The following is a 15,712-nucleotide window of genomic DNA, read 5'->3' on the forward strand; positions in this document are numbered from 1 at the left end:
ATCGTCATAGTGTTAGAAACATTATTTCATATCATGCAAACCTCATGATTTTCTCAGCGCTTTGAAAACAATGGACCTTAGAAAGGAGGAAAAGGATACATTTTCTGGCATAGAACCCAGAGCTATCTCACATTAGGTTGCTGAGAATACACATTTTAAGTGTAAATGTAGATTTACATGAATTTAAGTGTAAATTCACATTTTGCATTTCACAAGAAGTTTCTTTAGCTAGGCTAAGCTTGGCAATTTGCCTAGAGGCTTTGTCTTTGCAGTTGGCACATTAGGTTATAATGGAATTAACATTCCATTAACAGCAATTAACAAAAGCTGAATTAGGTTATACTTTGTGTATGCTCTAATCCTTGGGCAGTTTTTGGGCTGTTTTTCCGGCTGTTGTTGGCCCATTTTTTGGCCTGTTTTTGGCCTGTTTTCTGCCTGTTTTTCAGCCATTTTGGACTCAATTTTCAGTTCGGTTTGGGCCCACCTTTTCACCCATTTTCAGTCCATTTTTTTGGCCAGTGTTATGTCCATTACTCGGCCCATTTTGGGCCCATTTTTGGCCTGTTTTGGGCTTTTTTTCTGGCCTGTTTTGGACTCATTTTTCAGCCAGTTTTGGGCCTGTTTTCAGTCCGTTTTTAGCTATTTTGAGCTCCACTTTTCACCCCATTGTTTGGCCAGTTTTGAGCCTTTTTTTTTTTTTTTTACTGTTTTGGCCCATTGTTCCACCCATTTTTGATCTGTTTTTCAGCCTGTTTTGGGTCCATTTTTCAGCTCATATTTCAGGGCATTTTTGGCCTGTTTTGGGATCAATACAGCCCAGTTTTTCTATTTTGGCCTGTTTTGGGCTCGTTTTTTGTGCTGTTTTCGGCCAGTAGAGTGCTGCTGCAGGCCATGGAGGGTGAAAATGAGGCACGGGTGGTGGGCACAGCTTGTGTTAGCCGCTAGAGGCACTGTGGGCCAATCCTTTCATATTTCCAGGCCGACCCGAGGGCCGGATTAAGCACCCTGAGGGCCGGATATGGCCTGCAGGCATTGAGCTTGACACCCCACTTGTAGATGATTCCTGTTTCTTTGGCGGCATCTCAGAAACCACAACAGATAGCAATGGTAGCTTAATTGGATTCAGTAGATTCCATGAATACTTAAAAAAATGATTCCCAAACAAACCACATGACATACTGTATTTTTCGGACCATAAGACGCACCGGTGTATAAGATGAACCAAGATTTTGAAGAGATAAGCAAGGAAAAAAAAACCCACAGGAGCACTCTGCAGACCTCCCAAAGCCTCTGCGTGCGCTGTTTTGGGGAAAATGGGACTGTTTTTCACAAAAATGGGACGCATGGGTTGGGGCTTCAGGAGGCAAAAAATGGCTTTATTTGGTGATAAGATGCACCAGAACCCTCCTCTCTGGCAATGCCTTCGGTGTCCACCGAAGGGCAAGAGAGAGGGCCAGGGCCAAGCAAGTCCATGCAGCCACAGGTGGACAGTGATGAGGGAGATGAGTCTTGGCTGGATCCTCGGCAGCGTCGCAGAGATAAGCGCGCGCAACAGAAGAAAAGGCGTGCCAGAGATTAAGCTGAGTCACTGGACCACACCCCACAGGGTATAAAAGGGGGTGAGGTGGCCATTCAGACTCTGTGACGGACAAAACTAACTACTATTGAGTCACATTGCATCTTTGGAAACAACATTATCGGCCTTGGATTTATTTTACGAACTGGACAATTTTTGACTGGGTGTATTTTGTTTATGAGTAAAGTTCTTGGCAAGCAGCTACTGGGTTGCTGCCAAGCGTCTTATCAGAAGAATTGGTTGTCTGCCAGTTTATTTAACCCCCGGCTGTCTGTTTGTGTGCGTGTGTGAGACGGGGACAGAACAAAAAGTGCATTTTATACTCCAAAATGTACGGTAACCATGCGACCCTTTGTTTCAGCCAGAACAACCTTTTCTGTTCCTTTTCCTATGTCGGTGACCTTCCCATCAAGCAAGGTCAGACATTAACAGCCAGACGTTCTAACCCTTTGCCAACACAGGCCTCCCCCTAAGCTCCCTCAGCTTGAACATCCATAGCTGGGGCTGGCTAGACAGCAATAAGATACCTAATCTCTCCTAGTATCAGATGTGAAAATAAACCTTGGGCATAAATATTTCTTAGCCTGAGGCAGAATCTCAACAGCCGTGCCAGTGATGTAGGGGCATCATGCATCATGAACCTGGGACTCAGGTTCGAATCCTGGCTGTCACACACCTTTTAACTTTTGCCCTTTTTGCCCAGGCAACATGACCATTACACATATGTTGTGCACTGACAATAAAGGTTTGAATTGAATTTTGAATTGAATTGAATGACCAGACCAAGATTTCATCCCAGATCTTGTTTTTGATGGGAGAAAAGGAGCTACACTACGAAAACCAAAGAACAGCTGTGGCAGAGTTATGAATCTTCTGACTGAGGGAGTGGATGCCAAGCCATGTGCCCAATCTCTATGGTGCAAGAGGTTAGTGCTGTTAAATGGAAGGTTGGGCGTTTTAACCCCCCCGCCCCCCCGGGGATGGCCTGTTTCATGACATAATCCATAAATGGATTGAAAAGGGCCTGGTGGCTCAGCAGACTGATAGCATTGTGATTAACACCAGCTGTCTCAAATTACTGTAGGTTTGAACCTCACCAGGCTCAAGGTTGACTCAGCCTTCCATCCTTTCTAAGGTAGGTAAATTGAGGACCCAGTTTGTGGGGGCAATAAGCTGACTTTGTATAAATATACAAAAGTATGAAGGCTATTGCTTAACGCATTGTAAGCCGCCCTGAGTCTCCGGAGAAGGGCGGCATATAAATCAAATAAAAAAAAAAATGAAGGTAATGGATTATTATTATTGTATGGAGGCTTTCAATTCCCACACTTGTCAATTATTTTTCTCCTAGAATTTAAATATTAGTTTTACCCTCTGCAATGTAAAACAGGAGTGAACACCCATCACTTCTCTTGAGGATTTTGTTGGCCACAGACCAGCACTGGAATGGTGTCTTTTTTAGGGAAGCTTAATCTATTCAGGAGCAGCCCACAAAGGGAGCTCTCCAGGGTGCTGAATCCTGGCTTCTGGCACATGGGATTTTTGTTTGCAGTGATATTACTATGCAATCCATTGCTCAGTACTACGAATGATACTACTACTATCCAATAGTGTCTTTTAATTGTCCTGCAAAGAAAGGTTTATTTCCTTTTAAAGATTAATTGGGATTTGGGGAAAAATAATCAGGGTGCTGTCAGGAGGCAAAACTTCCATTTTCCATGCTTGCCAGATGTGTCAACACATTGCGCCACAGAGTCTTTTCCTTCTGCAGCTCTTTCTCTGAGCATCCTCTTCTGGTCTTCTTTGAAGCAAGCACTGCCTTTTGTGGGTCCCAAGATGGGATCTGTCACATGGAGCTGTACCTCCTACTGGGAATTCTCAGGGTAAATTAATTTTCCATCAGCTTCCCTTCAATGGGTCTCCCAGGAAGTGAATGTGTTTCTTTTTTTTTTTTAATTGAAAAGTTTTATAAGAAATACAAACATTTCCCCCCCACACCCTTTCCCCCTCCCCCCTTCCCCCCACCCCCCACCCTAGACTTCCCAGAACAGGCACAGGGTATAGCATTCACAAACATAAAGCTAAAATATGCTAACAAATTATTGCATTCATATTCTCCCTAGGTCTTTAACTCCTTATAGCTCAAAAACTATAAACATAAACTACTTAAAAATATTTCATTCATAAGCTATATGAATCTTCTTGTTCGGGTACTTTTTTTGCATATAGTCAATCCATCTTCTCCATTCTGATATGTATCTTTCATTTGAATGATCTTTAAGATATGATGAAATTTTTGCCATCTCAGCCAGATGCACAACTTTTAATGTCCATTCCTCAATGGTAGGTGGATCTTCCTTCTTCCAGTACTGTGCCACCAGTAACCTGGCAACTGTTATTAAATTCAAAACCAACTTAGTCTCTATTACAGTACAATCAGTGAATGTGTTTCTGATGGATCATGCCACAGGATGTCAGTCATCTTCTGGAAGTCCCACTGTCTAACTTACTTATTTATAAAAATTATTGGCTGACCAACTTATCACAGGGTAACTCTGCGAGGCTTACAATCGTAAAAGTAAATAAATACACAGATGGAGAGGGTGCCATCTGCATTGTGATTCTCCCCCATTGGGGTTCCAATTCAATTGGCAGAGATAAATCTTTAAGACCTTGTGAAAGGTCAGGAGGGTTGGGGCTGATGTTACATGGGGGGGAGATGTTCCAGAGGGCAGGAACAACATCAGAGAAGGGTCTTCTCCTGGACCCCACCGGCCAGAATAATGGGGCCGATGGGTTCTGCATCATGCCTCTCTTGCCAGCTTCGTGGGACAGATTTTGACTTCCTCTCAAGACCACAAATGTAATCAGTCATCAAAAAAGATCTGGGATTCACTATATTGTGACACATTTCCAACACATGGAAGTTGTAGGGATTAAAATGCAGCTGTCAGTAAGATTTTAACTGTTGGAAGGTTTCAAAAAAATCTGTAAGAAATGTGTCCCTGTAGGGTGTTTGTTCCCCATTTACAGACAACGGAGAGAGAAGGACATGGCATGCCATAACTTGTACGCACGTTCTAAATTTGGACTTTCTCACAACTGTGCAGTATTGGGAGAAAATGTCTGAGAAGCAACATTTTGAAACATGGCCAACCCATCCCTCTGAACCTAGCACCTTCCCAATTGTTCAGCTGTTCAGGAGGATGTAGAGATTTCATGTAAATGTGAGGATGTGACTTTTTCAAAGGAAAATACCAGGGACTGATCCTATTCTGGGCTATCATGCTTATCCAACTCTCCTTTGTGATATCTCAGGTTGGCCCCATTCCACTGTTGGTGGCCACTATTTTGGATAATTTATATATCCTAGCAGAGCTTAATCTTATTGGGCTACACAGCACAAATGTTGCAGTGGGGACATTTAGTCAAAGAAAATGTCTCAAAAGTCAGGACTGAAGGAACAGTCTGAGTGTAAGTGAAACTGACCCATTTCCTTCACTCTACTAGCTGAGCTCTGGAAGGGCAGAAAGCATGAGGAACAGCATCTCATTAACTCTTGTGATGCATCTTTTTCTCAGTATCGGAGCCACTCCTTGCGCAAAGAAAAGGCAGGAAACAGCTGCATCACTAAGACAAACAAGAACCCCATTCTATTTTCTATTTTATTGGTGAGGGAATGAATGAGGAGAGGCTAATTTCAAGCCACCGGTAAAGGAAGGCTGGTCTTCCCAAGTGAGCAGGCAGTGAAAAATTAAAGCCTTTATGAATTTCAACTCCCAGAATTATGAGCTTGAGGGAAGCGGGAGGGCCACCCATAGTCTGCCTGAATCACCTTAAGCACAAGTGGAGGTGGGAGAAGGAAGATCTCCTGAAGTGCATCCAGAACAACTAAGGATCTGAGACTGACCTTCACGAAAACAACCTTCAGCAAATATTTCTTCAATGTTCACAAATCACACATATTTCCCAGACATTAAGAAGAGGAAGTTCTAAAACTGCGTAGATTGGAACGGCAAGACTTGTAGAGAGACGCTTTCCTTCCAATCCCATGCCCATCATCCCTGGCCCCCATTGGAACCTGCTCTGGTCTTCTGCGCCCTTACAGGATCCCCTGGCATAGCGCACAGAATCCACCAGGGGTCTCCTTTGACAGCGCTTGGAAGGGATGAGCAGCCCCCTTCCAGACGGAACTGCGCATGCGCCTGGCTCTTTCGCGAACTCAAAACTTTCCGGATAAGGGTGGGGCTGGTTCTGCTTTTTCTACGGCGTCCGATTCTTCCCCCCCATCGCTGTGGAGCTTCGGCTGAGCAAAGGAGGCGGAGGGGCTGTAAGGATTTCTCCAACGGGGGGAGATGCAGGCGGGGCTCGGAGTGAGGGGGGGTCTTTTCCCTGAGGCTGGAGGCGAGCCTGGAGCCTGCAAAGCTTCACCCAGTTCCAAGGGGCGGAAAGGGCGGGGAGGGAGAAAGTCGAGGTCCCATAATCCCCAGCCACCCCGTGGAAAGAAAGGGACACGCAGGGCAGCTCCGCACCTGCCGGGTTTTCTCCAGGGAGGAAATCAGGGTCGCCAGAAAGTGTGGATCCATTTCCCCTCCGTTTCCCTTGGCAAAGCTCTGCATGCGGGGAGAGGGAGAGTTGCCTTTGCAAAACACCCAGAATGTCTTGATTCCTGGATAATTTCCTGCAAATTAATTGGCCCTTTTTCAAAAGGGATTTCCTCGCCTCCCCTTTCCTGGGCCGAGAGAAGCGACCGGCCAAAGTTCCTCCTTTGTATGCAATGCTGCAATTCCGTGTGTAAAGAGTTGAGTGTAATAATTGCTAAGGAGCCAATTAAATTCTGAAAGCAAGATGAAAAGGAAAAAAAAAAAGAGTTGAGTGTAAGGACTGGAATTCGGTTTCCTCATTTCCAGCCTTTCCCCACCATCTCTTTGGTGTCTCTGCCGGCAGGCAAATAAAGAAGGTGTTAAAGGAAGGCATTGGATGGTGGCTTGTTAATTGTGGCTTCTGGGGTTCACCCAGGGGTTTGGGCCAGGAGGTTCATGCGGTTCTGCTGCCCTGAGTTTTACTAGATATTCAAATGTTGATTGAGCTCCTTCCAAATCGATTTAGATAGGCACCCACATGATTATTTTTGTGACTGGAAGTTAATTTGGATTGTGTAAAAGGTTGTAGGCAGCAACAGAAATGATATGATGTAAATAATTAGGAAATAGAAACCCAAGACATATTTTAAATGTATTTATTCAATATGTTGATTCCTTGATAGAAAGTGAGGCAGAGGAGTGCTAGCAAACTTTCCCCAAACATAAACAAGTATATCTAATAAGATCCCCCCTTCCCCCCCAAATAAAACCTTTGCAGAAATTGCTGGTTTCATAAGAATTTTGTTTGTTTGTTTGTTTGTTTGTTTATTCATGGAGGAGGATGCTCAGTATTCAAATTTGCCACCCTGTTGAACAATCTTCTGTTTTGCATTTCAGTTCTGTAAGCCGTAAATCTGGAGACCGAAGTATCTTGTGAGGGAAGAGGGCTGAATGGCGTTAGGAGGTTTGGCCAGACCTCTTGTGATTAGGAAGACCGGGGAAGATGCATGGGTCCATTTTGGAGCTGGATTAGAGACCAGAGAGAAGATGGAGGGACAATGCCCAGCAGATGCAGGAGATGGAAAAGGCCATCCAGCTACTCAGCCTTGGAGCTGTGGGAAGAATGGGGCAAGTCCTGGGCAGAAAAGCCAAGAAGAGGAAGTCAGCAGTTCAAAGGTCCAATGCTGTAACTTCAGAAAAGTGCAATTCCAAGAGGGGAGAGGTCCCCGAGATGTTTGCAATCAGCTTCACCGCCTTTGCCGTCAATGGCTGCAGCCAGAAAGACACACCAAGGCTGAGATGCTGGACCTGGTGCTCCTGGAGCAGTTCCTGGCTGTCCTTCCCCCAGAGATGGAGAAATGGGTGCGGGAGTGTGGAGCGGACACCAGCTCCCAGGCGGTGGCCCTGGCTGAAGGCTTCTTGCTGACCCAGGAGTCTGAGAAGATACAAGCAGAATTGCAGGTGGGAGAATGTAATCATGGCAGTTCTAAAGAGAATCTTTCTGAATTTGTCAATGTTTCTCTGGCAGAATTATCTGGGATTATGAGATGCTAAAATCTCTTGTTCTATTCTTCTTCCAGAGGATGAATTTGGGCCAATTTTTCTATTCTTGCTTTCCAGCTTAACTGACAGACATTGGTGTCTTCTGGGCTGAGTGTTCAATATTGATAATTCATTTCTATTTCCCTACTCTTCCTTTCTTTTTCGTGCCACATCTTGTCCACAAGTCCTTCCAAGCTATCACCGAGGGGTGGAAAGATTCATCAAAAGCTCAAGAGCTGCTATTCAGGGGGAGCTTCCAGAAAGGTGAAAGTCAGGATATTGCAACAGGTAACAGAAGCTCTTTTCATGTGAAAATGAAGTTTGGACATCCATCCTTCTGATTGTTTTGTTCATCTTGAGTGGAAACTCTCTCTGTCTCTTTTAACAGTCTGTTTCTACCATTTTCTGTCTCACAGATAACAGAAAGCTGTCCTTAGTATTTTTAGAACAACCTTCTCTTTGTGATACAACTGAAAGTGTGGCTGAACTTCTGCCTCAGGTAAGAGGAGGAATATTGAAAAGGTCCACGAAACTTGTAATGGTTTCATTTTATTCTATATAATTTTCAATGAGTAATATTGCTGTTTCCTAGCAAAGCAAATTTTAGACCAGATCATTGAAAATTCAAACTCGGTGTAATGTAACTGTCCCTTCAGATAAGCTTTCTCCATCCTCCTGCTTCAGGCTCAGATTTCATTTACCAGATGTTGTCTTGACCGGAGATCTTCCTTCTGCCTCCCTGGGTAAATCTCATTCTCATTACAAACTCTTCCAACACTTCCACGAATGTGTGGAGTAGGTGAAAGAGTTGATCCCTCAGTGGATAAAGCAATCCACTGGCAAAAATATCAGATGGATTTCCCCTGTATTTCCTTCTGCCCACTCTAGGAAGAATTGGAGCCAGTGATAAGTAGTGGGTTTAATACCCAACTATCAATAGACCAAGAAAAGTATTTTAATTGGTTTCATTGAAAGGCATCACAATCCTCTCAGTGTGATGAAATGTGCTTCAGTTGTGCTATGAGCGAATAGCGGTATGATCCCATTCTGAATTCTGCAGAAGATGCCCATTTTGTTCATAGGATCTCTCTGCTTGAATTGGTGAAAGAAAACTCTCACGTTATTCTTGGGATTATCTGTTAATAGGGAAACTTGTTTCCTTGTTCAGGGTGTTGTGTCTTTTGAGGAAGTGGCCGTGTATTTCTCTGAGGAGGAGTGGTCTCAGCTGAATCCTGCCCAAAAAGCTCTCCATGGGGATGTCATGCTGGAAAATTCCAGGAATCTGGCTTACCTGGGTAAGAAGCTCGGTCTATGCTCAGAAACGTAGAGAAGGCATAGGTGGGTGGAGGGCTTAGATATTTCTGATAAAAAAATAATTTTTTATTTATATCCTGCCGTCTTTATTTTGTGCAAATAAATCAAGGCAATGGTCACAACCAGTACTCCTTCCTCTTTTTCCCCCAACACCAATGCTGTGATATGGGTTGAGTGGCTCAAAGTCACCCAGCCAGTATTCATGTTTAAGGCAGAACTAGTACAGGTAGTCCTTACGACCACAATTGTGACCAAAATTAATGTTGCTAAGCGAGAAATTTATTAAGCAGGTTTTGCCCCATTTTATGATCTTTCTTGCCACATTTGTTAAGTGAATCACTGCAGTTAAGTTAGTAACACAGTTGTTAAATGGATCTGGCTTCTGGACACTGCAACCATCATAAATATGAACCAGTTATCAAGCATCTGAATATAAATCACATGACTACGGGGATGCTCCAATGGTCTTAAGTCACTTTTTTCAGTGCTGTTGTAGCTTTGAACGGTCACTAAATGAATTGTATGTTTGAAGACTACCTGTGCTCGCAGTCTCCCAGTTTCTAGCCTGGTGCCTTAACTATTGGCCCAAAATGAGGTAGTTGTGCCCACTTGTGTTCTGGGGTGGGGAGGTATTGCTATCCAGAAAGTTAGATGTTATTTGTGATAAAAAAAAAATCGCCTTTTTTTATATGCAGTGGACACACCTAGTACTCCTTCTACTTCCTATTTTCCCCCTAACAACAACATGTGGCATGAGTTGGGCTGAAGAGAGCCTGGCCCAAAGTCACCCAATCAGCATTCGTGGTTAAGACAGAACTAGAAGTCACAGTCTCCCAGTTTTTAGTCTGGTGCTTTAACCACTGGACCAAACTGACTGAAATGTGCCCACTTGTGTTCTGAGTTTGGCATCATTCTAAGTTGAGGGTGGGAAGCTATTGCCATCAAGAAATTTTATTGACTTTCAAAGATTCTGTTCTGTAGACAGATGGAGATTTTTCATTGAAGTTGGGGAGCTGGTGGGTATGTTGCTGCCCCAGCATTATACAGTGTCCAAAGTCCTTTGGGAGTTTGTGGCTCCATGGAATTGTCCCGGGTCGCCAAGGGGCTCACACACACTGGTGCTCAAAGATTACCGGTAGATGACTTCCGGTCTGGATCCACGGCGCCACAGTCGGGGAATTAGCGGGCTCTAATGAGCCCGCAGAAACTCCAACTGACAAACTGCTGTCCGACCGGTCTTCGGACCAACCCCCATCTTGCAGGGATGGGGGGTGAAGAGGAGCACCTCGGAGGGCCAAGAGGAACAGGCAAGTTCCTCGGAGGCCAGAGGGAATCCTCAAAGTTGGCGGTGGGGGTAGGCAGCCATGGTGGCTGCCACAAAGCCGCGGCAGGCTGGGACACAAGATCGTGCAGGCGGAAGAAGAAAGAACGAGCGTTTCGAAGCTGGGTGAGTGACACCAACCCAGGCAAACAACGGGATTATCTGGAGTAGTTTTTAAAATAAGACCCCAACCTTAAAACAGTGGCTACAGATCCGTGGGACTTGAAGATTTAAAAGAAAGGGGGGAAAAAAATGGAGACCCAAGACAAACTTTGCGTTAATTAATTTGGCTTAGAAGAATTTGTTTTTAATAATTTGGAAAATTGGACTCTTTTTTTTTTTTTTGATTTGTTTCTTTTGGAGTGGATTGAAGAAATGTTTCTTTGGGAATTTAAACCTGTGAAAGTTAACGAAGTTAATGAAGACGGATGGCTACAAAATTGCCATGAAGTCTGCGGTGACCAAACAGGAGAGCGGATTGGAGGGATTTTACTTTCTGCTTGGAAAAGAAACATCCTAAATGGCTTTCTACTTTGGATTATTTATGATTACTTTGGCATTAACATTAGACTAATGGATTTTGGAAATTCTTATCCTGTTCTGGGTGATTTTAAGAAGAAAGATCTTGGACCTTTTCTATAATGGAAATTTACAGACTTAGCAAAAAGAAGGTGTGGCGCACGAACACAAGACAGGAAGTGGATACATCACGCTTGGAGCAGACATTATAAGAGCATTAAAGTGATACATAGAACTTTTAATTTGAATAGATGAACTTTTAATTTGAATAGATGAACTTTGAAGTGGAACATGTGGACAGACAGGAAAAAGAAGAAACAAAATAGATTTAAACTAAATGTAATTAAATTGAAATGTAATGTTTAAAAGCCTAAAGGAATAAAAGGTTTTTTTGGGGGATTAAAGCAGGAAGGTTTTTGGAATAATAAAGAAAGAAAATAACAAATGGCAATCAAAATAGGGATTTATATACAAGTAGTTAAAAATTACAATGAGAAGTGTATACTAATGTGAGATAACTTTAAGAAAGCTTATTATTTGTTGTAATATGCTTCAACTATATTCTGCAAACAAAGTTAGACTAGTGACTATGATTGATTAACATATTATTGAATGAAACTATGAAATACACAGATGATAGAGATAAATTGTGATTTAATTCAACAAATACTGGAAATGATGATTATTATGAAATACAATGAGAATTAATTTTGATGAATATGCTGAGACATAGAGATCAAATAGATAACTATGCTGTAAGGGAAAACTAAAATAATGAGGTGAAGGATACTAACGAGATAAGAGTTAGAGACTCGGAGAAAGTAAGTGGGAAAATAATTAAAATGCTGGAAATCAGCCAAACAATGGCAGGAGAGTTGGAGGAGACTATGCTGTAAATCAGCCAAACATAAAATGCTGGAAATCAGCCAATAAAATGCTGGAAATCAGCCAAGCAATAGGAGGAGAGTTGGAGGAAAATATGCTGGAAATCAGTCAAACAATGGAAGGAGTTCTGGAGGAGATTATGCTAGAAATTAGCCAAATACAATATGCTGGAAGTCAGCCAAACAATGGAGGGAGTCTGGGAGAAGATTATGCTAGAAACTAGCCAAATACAATATGCTGGAAATCAGCCAATAACGTTGGGAGATCGGGAGGAGATAATATTGGGAATAATCTCAAAAGAGTTGATAACTTGGAGATGAATAAGTAATATGTTCTTGTGATAAAACTGTGAAATATATGGGATATCAAATTGGAAAGTTCAAGATATTTTGATTTGATAAAAAGGGTCAAATAATTAAGATGTTGATAAAATTGTGTTTTATAAATTTTAACAAAATGGAGTTGTATTGAAATTGAACCTGATAATTCTGGTGATAAAATTGTAAGGTATATAATTAGAATAAGAGACTAGAATATTGTTGATAACTATTTGGATATTGATGAGATATAGATACAGAGATAATGAGTTAAAATTTAATTTGAAGCTTAAACTGTATTGATATATTAGATTTGTTTAGATGAAAGTGTTAGAATTTTATGTTTAAATTTTTTTTTTTACTGTTTTAAATTTTAAAAAAATGTAATGGAAAAGTGGAATAGAGCGTGTTAAAAGAATGTAAGCATGTTAACCATCTATGACCGGATCGAAACTCTGTTCTTGAAAGTTATATTTTATGTTTATGTTTGGAAAAAAATAAAAAAATATTTACAAAAAAAAAAAAGATTACCGGTAGATCAGGCATTTGTCTTAGTTTTGTTGGGATGTCATCCAATTCCGAAATATGAGAATTGGTGGGAGCCCACTTGGAAATCTGTCTTTGGAAACATTGTAGTTTGGAATCTTCATGTTTGCAACAAAAGAGCCAAAATATATTGATGATTCTTTTGCTAAATTTCAGATTTAAACATTCTCATAGTTTGCTACATTTTACATTTTTCTCTTTCCAGGCTATAGTGAGCAAGCGAACAAGAATTGTGAGGAAGAATGTCAACCGGTCCATCCAAAAGAGAAAAACAGGAATTTTGCAGGTCAGATGGAAACAAAGATTGATGAAACAAACCGATCACAAAGTGAAATTAAAAAAAGCTTTCCTTTGGTCAATCGTCTTCTTAGCCATACGATCATAGATATGGGAGAGATACCATATAAATGCATGGATTATGAAAAGACCTTAAATAAATCTGAGCATCTCATTTCCCATAAAGAGACACATTCAGAAGACAAACAATATACCTACATGGAATGCGGAAAGGCCTTTTGTTATTATGACTCTCTTACAATCCATCAAAGGAATCACACAGGAGAAAGACCTTATAAGTGCATGGAGTGTGGAAAGGCCTTTACTTGTAACAGTCGTCTTAATGTGCACAAGAGGATCCACACAGGAGAAAAACCTTATAAATGCATGGAGTGTGGAATGGCGTTTACTCAGAGCAGTTATCTTAATATCCACAAGAGGGTCCACACAGGAGAGAAGCCATATAAATGCATGGAGTGTGGAAAGGCCTTTAATAGTAGCAGTAATCTTAATTCCCACAGGGTGGTCCACACAGGAGAGAAGCCTTATCAATGTATGGAGTGTGGAAAGAGCTTTAGTCAAAGAAGTAGTCTTAATTCCCACAAAAGTATCCACACAGGAGAGAAACTTTATCAATGCATGGACTGTGGGAAGGCCTTTACTCGTAACAGTCGTCTTATTACCCACAAGAGGATCCACACAGGAGAGAAGCCTTATAAATGCATGGAGTGTGGAAAGGCCTTTTTTCAAAGCAGTTCTCTTAGTTCCCACAAGAGCGTCCACACAGGAGAGAAGCCATATCAATGCATGGAGTGTGGAAAGACCTTTACTCATAACAGTTATCTTAATACCCACAAGAGGATCCACACAGGAGAGAAGCCATATCAATGTATGGAGTGTGGAAAGACCTTTACTCGTAGCAGTCGTCTTAATTCCCACAAGAGGATCCATACAGGGTAGATGCGATATCAATGCATGGAGTGTGGAAAGAGCTTTATTCGTAACAGTCATCTTAATTCCCATAAAAGGATCCACACAGAAGAGAAGCCATGTCAATGTCTTGAAAGAGTGGAAAGAGTTTTATGTGGAATTGTGGTCTCGCCTCCCATAAAAGGATCCACACAGGGAGAAGCCATACATATGTATGGAATGTGGAAAGGACTTTAGGAAGAATTGTGATCTTACTTCGCATAAAAGGATCCATACAAGGGGAAAAAACCTATGAATGCATGGAGTGTGGAAAGAGCTTTCCAAGAAGGTACAATCTTATTTTCCATAGAAAGATCCATGAATAAAGTTAGGACAATCACTGCAGGAATTGACAGTAGAGATCTGCCACATTGGGATTTGCTGCAATTCACTAAGGAATTACTACTACTTTGTAAGGCTATTGTACTACTACTATTCATAGTCTGTTGTAAGGCTGTATTAATAAAATTGTGCAAGCCTGAAAGTACAAATCTGTCATTGCTTAAAGTTGCTTCTAACTGTGAGATGGAGGGCATATGTATTGAATAAATAAATAATAAATAACAGTCTGATACATCAATGCACATTTTTTTTAAGATTCCTTCCTGTATACTGTATACTCCTCCACCTTTTATTTGATATTTCCTTGAGTAGCATTTTTTCCCCTTGTCCCTCAAAGTGATTCCTACAAACCTTTACAAGTACCTAGTGCTGTGGAAATATCTATACCTTTAAATCTATTAGCTGTGTCCAAAGGCAGAAACTATCAAGGAAGGTTCTTTTAGAGGAAAATGACTGACTGGTGAAGCATTCAAGAAGAACCTAGATGAGTCATAAACAGATTTTATAGGACTACATGACATACAGAATACATATTCTGTATGTATGTACATACAGAATATTTCTAGCTCAGTGAGATGAGGGGTCCCTGGTGGTCTCTGAGTTTAGTTATTTTGCAGACGTTTTGTTAGCCAAACTAGGTGACATCATCAGTGCTAGTAATAATTGTTTTTGTTCTCTGTTTTATATTTTAGTGGCTTTGCCCTGTTACTTTTGGTGGGGTTGATCATAAGAGGTTCTTTGGTTGGGCTGCTTAATGTTAGCTTGCTTGGCAGTTCCTTGTTTCGGGAATTTACTTCTTGATTGTTGATCTGGGCTAAATGTGGAGTTAATCTGTGGCCATTTAGGTGCTGATTGCTGGTGAGCAGTTGTTTTGGTCCTTTTGTTTCCCTTTTGGCTTGTTTATTGACTCTTTTGCATAGAATATAGATATTGTTGATATCTACTGTATGTGTCTACTAATGGCTAATTTGTTAGAGTGACAATCTTCTAGAGATTCCCTAGCGTTTTTGGACTTGGCTTCGACCAGGATGGTCACAGTTTCCCAGTTCAAACTATCCACATGTTGTAGGATTAAAGAGTTTTCATCATGTTTTTTGACTGGTAGTTGGTGTTTATGGATGCGTTCTGCCAGTTTTCTGTCTGTTTGTCCTACATAGTGGCTGTTGTAGTCATTACACTGTATGTTATAGATCAGGGGTCACCAACCTTTCGGACCTCAGGGATCACTAAATTCATAATTTTAAATCCCACAGACCGCTAATATGAATCCAGCGCACCGCTCACTGAAGCGTCTAGATTCCCAGTAATGGGATGGGGTCCTTCAAGCACTTAGCTTGGTCTCCTGTTTCTGCAACCTTAAACACTCAAAGAGCCATTTGGACCCGTTTCCCATAGAAAACAAAAAACTGGGATCTCTCATCTCTCCCTTTCTCTCTTTCTCTCTCTCATATCTTTATGTATCTCTTTCTCACACTCTCCCTCTCATATCTCTTTCTCTCTGTATCTCTCTCTCTCATCTTTC

The 15,712-nt window shown here is 41.6% G+C and overlaps 1 protein-coding gene across 1 annotated transcript; it reads left to right on the forward strand.

Annotated features, from left to right (window-relative positions):
• The first annotated feature begins 5,727 nt into the window (after positions 1–5,727).
• On the forward strand, positions 5,728–14,428 carry LOC148115838 (uncharacterized). The gene is made up of 6 exons (XM_087884301.1): positions 5,728–5,906; positions 7,057–7,620; positions 7,887–7,989; positions 8,118–8,200; positions 8,870–8,996; positions 12,809–14,428. Exons 2-6 carry the CDS (start codon positions 7,111–7,113, stop codon positions 13,837–13,839), a joined length of 1,854 nt encoding a protein of 617 aa, XP_087740427.1. The 5' UTR covers positions 5,728–5,906; positions 7,057–7,110; the 3' UTR covers positions 13,840–14,428.
• Positions 14,429–15,712: the final 1,284 nt, after the last annotated feature.

Source organism: Pantherophis guttatus, chromosome 2, assembly GCF_059756535.1.
Source record: "Pantherophis guttatus breed Tessera chromosome 2, ASM5975653v1, whole genome shotgun sequence".
Taxonomy (NCBI): domain Eukaryota; kingdom Metazoa; phylum Chordata; class Lepidosauria; order Squamata; family Colubridae; genus Pantherophis; species Pantherophis guttatus.

Excerpts from the sequence above, each read along its gene's own strand:
- LOC148115838 (XM_087884301.1), top strand. The coding sequence starts at position 7,111 with ATGGCGTTAGGAGGTTTGGCCAGACCTCTTGTGATTAGGAAGACCGGG. Across the intron at positions 7,990-8,117 it reads AAGTCAGGATATTGCAACAG|ATAACAGAAAGCTGTCCTTA; the intron begins GTAACAGAAGCT and ends TCTGTCTCACAG. Across the intron at positions 8,997-12,808 it reads CAGGAATCTGGCTTACCTGG|GCTATAGTGAGCAAGCGAAC; the intron begins GTAAGAAGCTCG and ends TTCTCTTTCCAG.